This window comes from Neomonachus schauinslandi, chromosome 6, assembly GCF_002201575.2.
Source record: "Neomonachus schauinslandi chromosome 6, ASM220157v2, whole genome shotgun sequence".
Lineage (NCBI taxonomy): Eukaryota > Metazoa > Chordata > Mammalia > Carnivora > Phocidae > Neomonachus > Neomonachus schauinslandi.
Genome location: NC_058408.1, coordinates 67,599,680 through 67,613,902, shown reverse-complemented (window position 1 = coordinate 67,613,902; position 14,223 = coordinate 67,599,680). Strand labels below are relative to the sequence as shown.

The 14,223-nt window shown below is 49.2% G+C and overlaps 2 protein-coding genes across 2 annotated transcripts in view; one reads left to right on the top strand and one right to left on the bottom strand.

Moving 5' to 3' along the window:
* The first annotated feature begins 49 nt into the window (after window positions 1-49).
* The window catches only part of CNIH3 (cornichon family AMPA receptor auxiliary protein 3), a 218,974-nt gene continuing 204,800 nt past the window's right edge, over window positions 50-14,223 (top strand). The window contains exon 1 of the transcript XR_002479778.1: window positions 50-195. The gene's annotated coding sequence lies outside the window, so the exon portion shown is untranslated. The remainder of the gene's footprint in view (window positions 196-14,223) is intronic.
* Window positions 3,265-3,452, bottom strand: LOC110571393 (thymosin beta-10-like). Its single transcript, XM_044915983.1, has one exon. It carries the CDS (start codon window positions 3,450-3,452, stop codon window positions 3,321-3,323), a length of 132 nt encoding a protein of 43 aa, XP_044771918.1. The 3' UTR covers window positions 3,265-3,320.

Below are 14,223 nucleotides of genomic sequence, written 5' to 3'. Positions count from 1 at the left end.
CGCCGCGGGGCTGAGCCCCGGCGCTGGCGGCGGCGGCGGCGGGCGGCGGCGGAGGCAGCGGCCGCCTCGGCGCTCGGTGGCTGCGCTCCGCTCCCTGGTGTGTTGATTCTTCCCCCAGCTGCTGCCTAATGGAGTCCAGGCGCTCGCGTCACAGGAAATGCCTATACTGCCCTCCTCACTCACTTCCGGTGGCAGGTATGGAACCTATGGGGGGCCTGTCAGCCGGCACGTGCGCCGGGCGGCGGGGCCTTGGGGCGGGCGGCGGGCGGCCGCGACCCCGGCCCCGGTCCCCCCGACCCTGGTCCCCCCGGCCCGGGTCCCCCGGACCCCGGCCTTCCCGACGGCCGCCTTGGCAGGAGTAAGTGCGGCGGCCCCAGGCCCGGCGCGGGTTGGCGCGGGCCGGGGTCGCGGCGGGGGTTGTGGGGGGGCCTGGGTCAGGGGCGTCGGGGCCGGGGAATGCGGGTCGGTGTCGACGCGGGCCAGGTCGGGGTCGAGGGGGTCGCGGCCGGGGGTCAGAGGGTCGGGGGCGTCGGAGTCGGCGCGCGCCGGGGTCGCGGTCTAGGGGGCCGGGGTCCGGGGGCGGCGGGGCGTCGAAACCCGGACGTGGAGGCACAGGGCTGGCGGCTCCGGCGGCTCACCCAGCGGTCACCCGGACCGAAACCGGGGTGACCGGCCTCCGCGTCTTAGTGTGGGGAAACCCGGATTTCCGAGCGGCGCCCCGGGGTCTGGGGCGCTGGGCGGACGGGAGCCCGCGCCCCGCAGGGGACGGTGGGCTCCCGCGGGAGAGCGGGACGTGCGGGACCCCAAGGCCCCAGGAGACGGAGCCCGCGGGTCCTGCTCGGGGGCAGCCCCTCTCCCTGCCTCCGCCTCTGCCGGACGCGCATCCCGAGCAGGGCTGGGACTCGGCTTGAGATCCAGGCCTGACATTTTGAGGTGAAACGTGAGGGTTCCGTGTCACTGTGACGTCCTGTTTGTGTGCATGCAGAAATGCAGCAGCAAAGACTGGGCTGAACCCTGACCGTCGGTGAAGGGTCTGCGTTACCCCAGACGGTGTGTATGCGCGTGTACAAACGTTTTCTCAGAAATGAGAAAAAATCTTCCTCTGAAGTAGTTTCCGCGTGGAAAAAACGTAGATTCAACTGATGCGCTTTCTGTCTCTGAAATTTACAGTGTTAATAACTCAAGGTAACGTCGGGGAGGCCTTGGGAGACAGTCCCTTTTAAATTCAAAAAATTATAAAAAATGGTGCTTATGAGAAATTAGTGAAAGGATCCTGAGCTCTATTGATCCTCAGACTGGAAGAAGGGAGAGGAAGTCCAGTGCAGGCGCTTAACAGAGGCCCAGCTTTGTAGTTCTCATCTCTTAAATACGCTTCCAGGTGGCGGTGTAATTGCAAGGTGACTCACGCTGGGTGTTTCTCTTCTCCTGAGACAGGCGGAGTGCTGGGTGAGGATCAGGGGGCACTGTCACTGTGTCCAGCAGAGCCTGAATTACGGGGTGCTGGACACCTTCAGAGGTCCCTGTGTGTCTGTGCGCTCTACGACCTTATTATTAAAAGTGTTATTGCTGATACAAAATTTATTTTTTGCAAAGTTATTTATTGGTTAGACTCATAACAGTATTGAGGATGAGTTTCTCAATAAAGTGTATAGCTTTCGTAAAGGAAATAATTAGTTAGTGGTCGCTGCAGATAAGGCCCACACTTCATTAACAGAAGTAAAAGGATGAAAAGAAACAGAAAGGGCTCAGTTGCTGTCTAAACTTAATATGTATATCCCAGGTTTTCTATTTTTTTAGGTGACCCAGACTGCTCTTGTTAGAATTCTGAATTTATGAGGTCCGTGTGCACACATTTTTCTCCGGGCTGAAATAGAGCTGAAGAACCTGGTGTCTGAGCTCCGGGTGTTTTTAGAGCCGGTTTCAAGTCCGTGTGCAGACGAACAATTCTGGAATAGCATTTTGCACACTCACAGACCGTCAGTCACAGTGTTATGACCTCCAGGATGAAATCCAGAGTCTGTCTTGCTCTCTGCAGACTGACCTCAGGCTTTCTTTTTGACTTTATTCCTTACCACTCCCTTTATGAACCCCTCATGACTGTCCCCCAGATGTGCTGGGCTCATTTCATCTTTTGAGTCTCTACCCTTCTGATTCCAGTTCATCTTTCAAGATTTGGCTCCTGACCTCCAGCCTCCTGGCCTTTGGTGTATTACTTCAATACTAAAGGCTGTTCGTAATTTTGCTAATTTACTAAGACCCCTTCTTCAAGTCAGCAGAGAGGAACCTTTCTAGACCTCTGTTCCCCAAAGGTATAGAACCATAGGAAATATGCAAGTAAAACACACATAGGAAGGGTAATTATGATTTTGTGAAAGTTTTGTTTCAGTGACAGATATGTATTTATGCTTCACAAAGTAAAATATATTTCTCCTTTTGGACAGTCTCAAAAAAACTCATGTAGGACATGTGAGTGACGAAAAGACAAGACATAGGTGTTAGATATTGAAATGCAAATTACTAGTATTGTCCAAGCTAGCGTCTAACTGGAAAAATTAAAGAGCTACTGGATTAAAAAAAAGCTGAGAGAGTATGTATGTTAATAATAAAATATAAAACCACATTTTCACAAAAGTATTTATTTATTTGAGAGAGAGCATACAAGGTGGGGGATGGGGGGGGCGGGAGGAGAGGGAGAAGCAGACTTTTTGCTGAGCAGGGAGCCCGACCCGGGGCTCAATCCCAGGACCTTGAGGTCATGATCTGAGCCCAAGGCAGATGCTTAATCAACTGAGCCACCCAGTTGCTCCAGAAATGTCTTTTTTTTTTTTTTAAGATTTTTTTTATTTTTAAATGATCTGTACACTCACCATGGGGCTCAAACTCGCAACCCCATGATCAAGCGTCACAGGTTTCACTGAATGAGCCAGCCGGGTTCCCCTTTCACAAAAGTCTTTGTAAAACAAGTAAAGACTATTGTTCTGTTACGGTGTGAGTTTGGTATCTCAACCTGGTACTTAGCAACATCAGTATTATTCAGGTCATTAAATTTTTTTGTTTTGTTTTTTTTGCCACGAGGTGTGTTTTATTTTCATTAAACATACAGATAATTTGCTATAATATCCCAGGGCAAACCAGAGAATTTGGCAGTCCGATTGGGGGGGGGGTCCCCTCAGAGACCCACAGGCTGGTGGCGTTGGTGCAGAGTGCCCGGGTTCACAGTGCAGCTTGTCGCTCGTGTCCATCTTGCAGCTGGCTCTTCTTCCTCCACATCACGACTGGGGTGTCTCGAAGATGACAGGGGTGGGGAATCCTCCAGGTTCTTAGGAAATTTCACTCCGCTTCTCCTGCTCAGTGGTCTCTTTGGTCTGCAGGGTGGTGTTCTGTGTCTCCGTTTTCTTCAGCTTGGCCTCATTGAAGCTGGCGATTTCCCCCATGTCCGGCTTGTCTGCCATTTTCTTAAAGCGATCTGTGCAGTTCTGCTCCGAGCCTGGCGCCTGGTGCTCCCACTCGTGTTGCTGCAGCAAGAGACCCAGTTCATTAAATTTTTGTTAGGAAAGGTAGTTTTCATGATCTCAGGTATTCCTGAGGAGGGCATATTTCATATTTCTATCTCTGGCTTCTTTTCTGGCTCTTCTTGCTGAGGGTTCTGAAACTGGAGAGCTGGCCCTGGACTTGGGGGGTGCCAGGGAGAATCCAGGAAGGAGCCCGGTGCTCGGAGTCAGAACACTTGGCCCGCTGACCTTGGGTGAATCGTGGCCCTGCACACGTGCCATCCTGTAGGTGCAGAAAGTGGCACCGGCCTACTTGCTGAGTTGGTGTGGGGGTCAAATGAGAGAACAAATAGAACAGGTATTTGGAAAAATGCTCTGTCAAAAGATTTCAAAATAGAGTTTAACCTCTCCATCATTTCAAAAAGGATTTGAGGCAGCAAAGTGCAAAGACGTAAGATGGCTTTATTGTTCATATTTCTGAGCCGTGGGCTCTGTGGTCATTTTTTTTTTAACCCCGACTCGGCCACGTGACTGTTCTTGTGCACCCCGAGGCCGGCAGCTCTGAATGCCCTGCTTCCTGTTGGTCTTCGTGAGCAGGGAGCTTCCAATACCTGAGGAATAACCTGGCAGTCAAACCCACCGCCTTATGCATGCCTCTCCGGTGCCGGCGTCTGCTCCCCTGTCTACACACCTCCCGTTCCTGCCATGAGCCTTCCGTACACGCCTGGCAGCGGAGGGGCTGACAGCAGGCGGATCTGAGTGCAAGGACAGGACTCCTGCTTTGCCACAGGAACCCTTCCTCTCACATGTGAACAGAGAGCGGTGTCGCCTTCCTCAGCTGCAAGCAGCTCTTTCCCGAGCTGTTGCTGAGACCCACTGGCTGTACATCAGTGTCCCAGGAGGTTTCTGAAGGAACCCAAGTGAACCAAGGGAACTGGATTGTCCTTTTCCAACCAGGCACCTGGGATAGACTGGAGTAGCTTGTGCCTGCTGCACTCCCTTTGGTGGCAGCCACACTGAAAGACCACATAGGACGCTGAGCTTCATGTGCAAAGATCTTCCCTAAGCACCAGGTGTAAGAGCAGAAAGAACGCAGCAGGGACCTGTGTTGATCTGGAAACAGCATCAAGATGTGTTATTCAGGGGCGCCTGGGTGGCTCAGCAAGTTAGGCGTCTGCCTTCCGCTCAGGTCATGGTCCCAGGGTCCTGGGATTGAGCCCCGCAGTGGGCTCCCTGCTCAGTGGGGAGCCTCCCTCTCCCTCTGCCTCTGCCCCTCCCCCCACTGGTGCCTGAGCTCTCTCTTTCTCTCAAATAACTGAATAAAATCTTTAAAAAATAAGATACGTTATTAAGTAAAAAACTCATTTCACAAAACTGCATGATAGGACTCCTTTTAGTAAATAAATCAATGTACACGCATACGTTATTTTTCTGGTAGGTTAGAAAAGCATAAAGCTTTGGGGGGGGAAAGACTCCAGTAGTGAGAAGGGGGCTATTTTTTCCCTTTGATACTTCGGTGTTTGCATTTTCTAACTATAAGTATTTTTTTCAAATGTCATTTTAATTTTACTCCCTTTTTTTGGTATTAATGTCATGTTTTTAAAGTGCTCATGTTTTTCACAGTACACTCAAAAACCATCAAAATATTCATGAGGATTTAGTCATAATAAAACCATGCCACATAAAGCAGTGTTGTGCATATTTAATTGACATTAAATATATATATATTTTAAAATCTTTTCATTACCTGTACCCCCTGTGTCCTCAGACTGCTCACTCTGCACACACACCCTCTCTCTCATTTGGTTAAATTCATCTGGGGAGTAAAGGGCAAAAAGACATTCCTATTTATTAACTTTGAAAAGTAGCTAAATAATTAATAGCCCCTGGGGTCTGCATGGTAGACAACAGGCTCTTTGGGCATCCTTCCTCATTCTCAGTTTCATATAAGCTGTTCATTCGTCTGGCATTATAATCATAAAGAATAGCCAACAATAAAACACAATTATGAGTGTTAACAGAAAGAAATTCTAATTATGAGAAAATATCTTTTCAGAACGTATGCACAGGGCATATAGAAGTAATGGTATAATGGCAAGACTTTTAAAAATTAAAAATTTTAATATTTTAATTCTCTGGACCTTTTCGGTTATTTGGAAGTTGTGCTCTTTATTAAATAATACTAAACATATGGGCAAATGTGAAGCATTATAATAGCCTCAATTAAACAAACACTTGAATGAGCCCACGGATGCCAGTCATTAACAACAAAAGAGCAGAACAGTGGCTCTTAGCTTCTTTCTGGGACCTGTGGAGTGGCACTAGGCTAAACTGAGGCTAGCAGTTGGGGGGTGCCCAGGTGGCTCAGTCAGTGAGGCGTCTGGCTCTTGATTTCAGCTCAGGTCGTGATCTCAGGGGTGTGGGACTGAGCCCCGTGTTGGGCTCCTCACTCAGCGGGGAGTCTGCTTGTCCCTCTGCCCCTCCCCCTGCTGGTGCTCACCGTGTCTCTCTCTCTCTCTCAAATAAATAAGTAAAATCTTTAAAAAAAAAGGAAAGACTGGCCATCGAGGGCCTTGCTGGTCCCTTGGGTGCAAATAGGGTTTGTGTCTTCCTACAGAGGAGTGGCCTTTTTGTATGCATTTCTGAAATACAAGGGTGTCCACTTTCCTGCGACACCTCTGACCTCTTATCTCAGAGTATTTTTTTCTTTACCTCCAAATTATTGACAAGTATTGTTCTGTGACAAATAGGGTAATAGCTAGATGTGTTTGAAAGGTTTAGCCACAGAGTTTCAACAACACTGTTCCCTTCCTTTGGTTTCTGAGAGCCCACCCTTCCCGTTCTTTCTTTCTGGCGGTGTGGCATGGCTCCTCAGCAGGGCTTCTGTAGTGCTAGAGTAACGCTAAGGGCCAGCACTGGGCATCGTTTTAAGTGCTCTATACACATACTGTATTATTTTAATCTCAACAACCTTGTGAGGTGTGTACTGTTACCTGCATTTCCCAGGTGATAGACTGAAGCACGGGACATTAGAGGTCATGTGGCTGGTGTGCGGGGGAGCTGGGTGCTCAACCCCTACGCTCTTCAGAGAGGCCTGGTATTAGTCTGAAAAGTGCCCACTGTTGAGGTTCCTAGGGGCCAGAAGAAGAAATGGAGCAAGTCCTGTAAATTAACTTTTTACCCTTGCCCTTTTAGTGGGGGTGAATCCTGGTTCCCCGCCTGTGAAACCTTTACTGTTTCATTAGCCTGGTTAGTAGATACGTGAGCCTAGAGGGAGGGCAGGGTTGTCCTTCCTCCACGAGCCACCTCAGGGATTAGAGAGCCGGTTCATTTCTCCGAGAAGCCCTTGTTGAAATGCAGCGTTTTGCCCAGAAGGGAAGCAAAGTGAGCTAGGTGCCGCCTGGAGATGTGCTTCTCAATCGAGTGGCTTCACCGAGAGGTGGTGAGTGGAGGAGGCGAGCCCCAGACCTGGAGGGCTTCCTGGGAGGCACGCTGGGGTCAAGAGGCCCTAGCCAGGTTATTTTTGCAATGGCTTGTGTCTGTCTCAGGAGGGCTTCTAGACTGAAAGCCCGTATGAGTCCAGGGTCCTGGAGTAAGAAAGAGCCAGACTTGTTTTATCCAGGCATTCACAGTTGATTACTCCTCTAGCAGCTCCAGGCCGGTCAGCGGGCTAAGGGGGCCAGAAACCTCTCACTGAGATGAGGCCAGACAGCACAGCCTCAGTATCTAGGGGATACACAGGAAGGTTTAGCACCGGGAGGCTGCAGGAGCTTCTGTTCTGGGTCTGCTCTTCCAGGGAGGGCATCCGGGCCTCGTAGAGACCTTCCATCGGCATATCCCCCAGAAGGTGTGGATAAATGATTGCTCTTTCATATCTGAATCCCTAGTAAATATTTCTATTTAACCCCTTCTCTGAGAGTAGGCACACTGTGTTTCCTCTGCTGCTCAGTGTGCAGATGTGCTGTGGGTCCTCCTGTTTCAGATGCTCTGCTTGATGAGGATGGAATGGCCGGGCCGACTTCTGGAGACCCCGGTAGCCTAGGGGTTCGATGGTGATGGTTTCCATCATCACAATGTAATGTTTGATTCGGCTGGGGAGGGGTAGAGGAGAGGAGTCACAGACAGCCCCAAAGCATAACCCCTTGGCTCTGCTATAGCTTTAAAAAGGTGTTATTATACATGATTTTAAACATACACAAAAGTAGAACACCGCGTTGACCCTTGAACTGTGCAAGTCCACTGAGATGCGGATTTTTTGAGCACGGTCCTGTAAATGTATGTTCTCTTCCTTATGATTTTCTTAATAGCATTTTCTTTTCTCCAGCTTACTTCATTGTAAGAACACAATGCATAATACACATAACATACAAAATAACGTGTCCATTGACTGTTTATGTTATCGGTGAGGCTTCCGGGGAACTGTAGGCTATATTAGCAGGTAAGCTTTGGGGGAGTCGAAGGTTATACGTGGATTCTTGCCTGCGGGGGGAGTCAGTGCCCCCAGCCCCCATGTTGTTCACGGGTCAGCTGTATAGCGATCCCCACGTACTCACTGTCCAGCTGTACCAGCCATCAGCTCCTCTATTCTTGTCTTCCTGTCCTCCCTCTTCAGACTATTTTGAAACAAATCCAAGATGTTATTTTATTTATAATATATGTACTTATACTTCAGTATGTAGCTCTAAATGATAAGAACTCTTGTTGAAAACACTGATGCACGTCTGCCTTCAGCTCAGGTCATGATCCCAGGGTCCTGGGATCGAGCCCCGCATCGGGCTCCCTGCTCAGCGGGAAGCCTGCTTCTCCCTCTCCCACTCCCCCTGCTTGTGTTCCCTCTCTTGCTGTGTCTCTCTCTGTCAAATAGAAAACATTGATGCAAACCTTTCATCTCACCTGAACAATTATTAGTTATCATCAAATATGCAGTTAATGACCAAAGTTTCGCAAGTTCTTTTGTAACAGCCGGCTTGTGTGAGGCAAAATCCAACAAGGTCTACACTTTAACTTTGGCTGATATATTTCTCAAGTCTCTTTTTTAAGGAAACATTTTGTTATGAAAGTATAATAAATGGGGAAGAGTGCACAAATCCTTATGTGTACAACTCAGTGAATTGTTTCCTGTGAGACCACCACCCATGTCATGAAATAGAACGTTGCCCGGACCTCAACGGCATCTTACTGTAGTTTTAATTTGCATTTTTCTGATGACTAATCCTGTTGCGCCCTTTTAAAGTATTTTTTAGTGGGGGGCATTGGGATAGTCTCTTTTATGAAGTGCCTTTTCAGGTGTTTTGCTTCTCCCTCCTTTTAAAATTGTGTTTCCTTTTTCTTATTGATTTGTGGAATTATTTATGTATTCTGAATATGAGGGCTTTGTTGGATACATGTACTGCAAATTTCTTCTCCCACTGTGTGGTTTGTTTTCGCTCTCTTAATGGTGTCATGATGAGCAGAAGTTCTTAATGAAATCCAATTCAATTGTTCCCTTTATGGTTTGTGCTTTTCGTGTCCTACTTTGGAAGTCATTCCCTGTCCTCAAGGGCATGAAGATATTCTCCTAAGATACTCTCTGGAAGTTTCAATGTCTTGCCTTTCCAGGGTATGTCTACAGTCCTCCTAGAATTTAGTGTTTTTTTTTTTTTTTTAAGTTTATTTATTTAAATAATCTCTACACCAAACGTGAGGCTCAAACTCACAACCCTGAGACCAAGAGTCGCATGCCCTTCCAACTGAGCCAGCCAGGCGCCCCTAAGATTTAGTTTTGGGACTGGTGTGAGGTAGGGGTCAAGGCTCATTTGTTTTTCCATGTTTATATCCAGATGGACCAGCACCATTTTGAAAAGACCATTCCTTCTTCTCTGCCCTGCAGTGTGGTGTCATTATCAAAAATTAGAGGTGTGGGGCTCCTGGGTGGCTCAGTTGGTTAGGCGACTGCCTCGGGTCATGATCCTGGAGTCCCAGGATCGATTCCCACATCGGGCTCCCTGTTCAGCGGGGAGTCTACTTCTCCCTCTGACCCTCTTCCCTCTCGTGCTCTCTGTCTCTCATTCTCTCTCTCTCGAATAAATGGGTAAAATCTTAAAAAAAAAAAAATTAGAGGTGTGTACACGTGTGGGTCTGTTTCTCAACCCTCTTTGTTCTATTGGTCTGTTTGTGTATCTTTGTGCTTTTGCTGACAAAAGTTTCTGCTAATACCGTACTGACTTAATTGCTGTAATTTTACAATAAGTTTTGCTGTCTGGGGGTGTAAATCTTTCAACTGTGTTTTGCTTCTTTGAGATCGCCTTGGCTCTTCTGGCCCTTTGCATTTCACAGAACAAATGGAATCATCTTGTCAATTTCCACCAAAACTTGCTGAGATTTTGACTGGACTTGAATAAAATCCGTAGATCAATTTGGGGAAAACAAATATCTTTATGATATTGAACCTTCATGCCTAGGAGCACGGCATGCTTTCCCATTAATATAGGTCTTCTTTAGTTTTTCTCAGCAGTGTTTCTGGATTCTCTGGAGAGATCGTGCACATCTTTTATCAGATTTATTCCCATGTGTTGGATGTGTTTTTTATGCTAATGTAAGTGGCGTCATGTTTAAAATTTTGTTTTCCTCTCCCTGTCCTAATGTTAAGATTATTGACAGGTAGTTCATCATCAAAGATAAATTCAAAGTCCTATATCAGAACTATTTTTTAGTCTTGAACTTAGCACGTTTTTACAGCTTATACTTGCTTTCCACTTAGCAATAGTTTAACTATACGATCGGTCTTTCATTCTTTTAAGGGATCAGACTCAAACTCTCCCTTTGGAAGAATTGGGAAGAGGGTGGCTTCAGAAATCTATTTAGGTGAGGAACGAAGGATTCTCCTGGGAAGAATCCATCTTACGGGAGTGAGAGCCAGGCTGGACCTACTTGACCCCGTAACAAAGCCCTTCCCTGAGGGAGGGAGACCGTGTGGCGTCTGTCACTCATTTGTCTTCTAGCCTGGGTGTCTGCAGCTCACATCTTAGTCCTGGGAGGACAGTGTGGAGAAGGGAGGGCTGCAGGTAAAACATGGAAGGAACTCTTTTATTTTTATTATTTTTTTTTCAAATTTTTATTTAAATTCTAGTTAGTTAACATATAGTGTAATATTGGTTTCAGGAGTAGAATTCAGTGATTCACCACTTATATATGATGACACCCCGTGCCCATCACAACAGGTGTCCTCCTTAATCCGAATCACCTCTCTGGCCCCTCCCCCACCTGCCTCCCTCCATCAGCCCTCAGTTTGTTCTCTTTCTTTCTCTTATGGTTTGTTCGCCCCTCTCTTTTCCCCCCCTCCCATATGCTCATTGGTAAGTGACTCTTTTGATGATAATTTCAGAAAACACTGGGTGTAATCTGTTGGGCAGCATATTACAGCAGGAGGGCGTTGTCCCTTACCTCACCCAGAATCCTGTAGTTCGGACACTTTGTGGCAGGACGTAGTACATACAGGCTTGCCCCGTGCCAGTAGGAGCAGTGGTGGTAGGAACAGCGGGTTCCACGTGTTGGCTACTTGCCATGTGCTCGGTACTGCTCTGAGTACTTCATAAAGAGTAACTCATTGACTTTTACCAGGGTGGAAACTGAGGCACAGAGAGGCTGGGTAACCTGCCCCAGGTCTCGGAGCTCACAGATGGCCACGCCGGGATTCAAAGCCGAGCTCGCAGGTCCCAGAGCCCGTGCTGTTGACAGGATGTGGCGGCTCAGGCGGTGGCAGCAGATAGGGGCTAGTGTGGGAGAGCTGGAACGGGGTGAGGACCCTGCAGCGTGCCTGGCGGAGAGCCCCGTGAGCTTTCCCTTGAGGACTGTGAGAACTAGCGCGGGGTGGGGTGGGGGCTGAATGAGCCGGTGAAGGTCAAGAGAAGGGAAGCAGGTGAGGTCATCGTAATTTGACCATCTGATCAGATTTCCAGACTTAGGAAACCTTACGGGGATTTGTTTTTTAATTTTATCACCTGAAAATTTCCTTGGATAAGTGGAATCATGACTTGTGGTCTGTTGTTTCTCTGAGGTGACGGGCACATCTATATTTAGACCGATAGTCATGCTTCTGTGGTGATGGATCAGTGTGTACCTCCAAACACGGCAGTGTGTGGAGGTGATCGCACATGTGTCTTTAGGAACAGAGAAATCACCAACATGGTAGGTTCGATGCACACACATCAGAGGGACTTCTCTCCAGACTTACGGATGAAGCAGGTGCACCGCGGTGGTGCCGGGGGCGGAGATTCCCAGCTGGGCCAGTGTCACAGGCACGCACGGCCCCAGCCACGTCTTCGCGTCTTCGCAGAAGGCGCCTAGGGTTTCACAGGCCCCATGCACAAGACCATGGATGCTGATGGGATTTCCTTTAACCCTGTCCTTTCCCTCGCCTCCCACATGTCGTGTGTCACGGAGCTCCACTGATTCTACCCTTTTAACAGCTTTCCGTGTGTCTCCTCTTCCTCCTTCTCTGGTGCTGCTGGGAGGTGCGGTCATGGATGTGTTTTCACCTGGACTGGATGATAACCTCCTGCCTGTTTTGCTCTTTTCTCTCTTAGTTGCCTTTGCTGCCACCAGAATTATCTCTGTAAACAGAAAACCATCGTGTCACTTCCCTCCTTAAAAATACGTGGATGGCCCCCACTGCTCAGGACTAAAATCCAATGGGCAGAGGTGGGTCTTGGCAGCTCCTTAGCAACTGGCCCCTACCTCTCTTTCCAGGCCCTGTCTCCCTCACGTCTGCCCTGGGGGCTCCCGGAGCCCGGGCTCTGCTTCCAGACGTGGCGCCTCGTGGTGCTGTTCCCCCATGGGGTGCCTTCCCTGCCACCCCTCTGCTCTCCTTTGCCCGCCTGGCCAGCCCTTCACTTTCCTTGGAGATTGGTTCTCACACTCGTCTTGAGCGGACAGCTCAATGCACTTCCAGAAGCACGGATTAAATGTCTGCCTTCCCTGCTAGACTCAGCCCAGTAAACCCCAGGCATCTATCTGCTGGAGGCTGTCCTCCCTTCATCCAGCCATCCATCAGTTCCTTCGACTACTCCTCCCCGAGCACCAGCTGTATGCAAGGCACCGTGCTAGCCGCTGGAAATACTAAATGCTTGTTTCCACCGAGCTCGTATGCTAGTGAGAGAAGGCAGGCTAGGAAGGCAGAAACACACAGCAACAGATCAGGTGGTGTGAATCGAGAGGCAGGGTCACGTGACCCGCCGTGCTGGGTAAATACTCGGAGGGCCAGGGAGGGCACCTGGGAGGGGCGCCCCAGAGGCTGAGACGTCAGCCGACCACCCCTGCGGAGATCAGGGTAAAGAGCATTCCGGGCAGAGGGAGCAGATAATACAAAGGCCTCGGGCTAATGACAAACCGACTTAGAATAAGCACACTGGTGACCTAACGTCACAGGGTGTGGCGGTGAAAATGCCTCCAAGAGACAAGTAGAGAGAAAGGTCATAGCTGGTTTTGGAGTCAAAGGTAATTTGTTCTCCAAAACTTCCCGGGTACTTGTTGGCAGCGGCCAATGGCAGAATGAAGGGCCCTGTTGTTCACAACTGAGGCACAGAAGCGCTTAGGAAAGTAGGTGCCGAATCTCCTCCCCACGGCACCTGGAGCTGGGCGGTTTGTCCATCCGTCCGTCTGTAAGGTCAGGATGGCCTGTGTGAAGGAGCTGCACAGTTTTAATTTCTCTTCTTCTTGGCACCTTTGTTTTGCCCAAGACACGTGCGCTTCATATACCCGCAGGAAGGTGAATATTCTTCTACTGAAATACGCCGATTTTTACCCTTTGCAGTGGGGAGGCCCTTAGTTTGCCCCTTACTCTTTTCCTACTCCCTTCCCATGCCCCAAGAAGGAAAGGTGCCCATCCGAGACCCTGTGTGCTTTGGTGTGGGGCCATGGCCAAGGGTTCAGCGGGAGTCGGGGCTCACAACAGCCCGTTTTATTTGCGACTGCAAATGTCCCCCGGAAACCCTGAGTTTAGGGGTGGGAGACCCACGCTAGCTCTGTCGTGTAGAGAGGTGCTCCCCAGCACAGCCAAGATACACGGGAGGAGAGCCACGCTTTCTCGTCCCTGGTGGGCAGGCGGCTCTCAGGGAGGAGATCGCACTGGCGGAAAGGCCCACGTTCTTGTGGATGTACTAACCCAGGGGCTTGGCCCCGCCGAGGCCGTGTCTACACAGTGTAGTAGACACTGCTATGGTCCTGTGATCTATTTTTGTGGGTGTTTTCCCTTTTAATTATGTTCCCAGTTATTCTTTTTTTTTTTTTTTAAAGATTTTATTTATTTATTTGACAGAGAGAGAGAGCGCAAGTAGGCAGAGAGGCAGGCAGAGGGAGAGGGAGAAGCAGGCTCCCTGCAGAGCAGGGAGCCCGATGCGGGACCCGATCCCAGGACCCCGGGATCATGACCTGAGCCGAAGGCAGCCGATTAACCAACTGAACCACCCAGGCGCCCTGTTCCCGGTTATTCTTGTGGGAATTGGCCATCTAGAAAACTTATATAACTATACAGTACAATAATTTAGTACTGAAAGGAATTTGGGCCTCTAAACTTTTCAGGCAAGGTGACAGAGACCCGCGACAGCCAGGTGTGTGGCCCAGGTGTCAGAGCGAGGTCTAACAGCCTTGCGTTCCTGGCTTCCAGGCCAGTTCTTCTGTTCCCAGGGACTGCCCTTAGTCGTTGAAGGAGAGGTAGCAAACTGGTGACCCAAGATTCTTCTTTTTCTTCTTCTTC

Coding starts and splice junctions, on each gene's coding strand:
- LOC110571393 (XM_044915983.1), bottom strand. CDS start 3,452: ATGGCAGACAAGCCGGACATGGGGGAAATCGCCAGCTTCAATGAGGCC.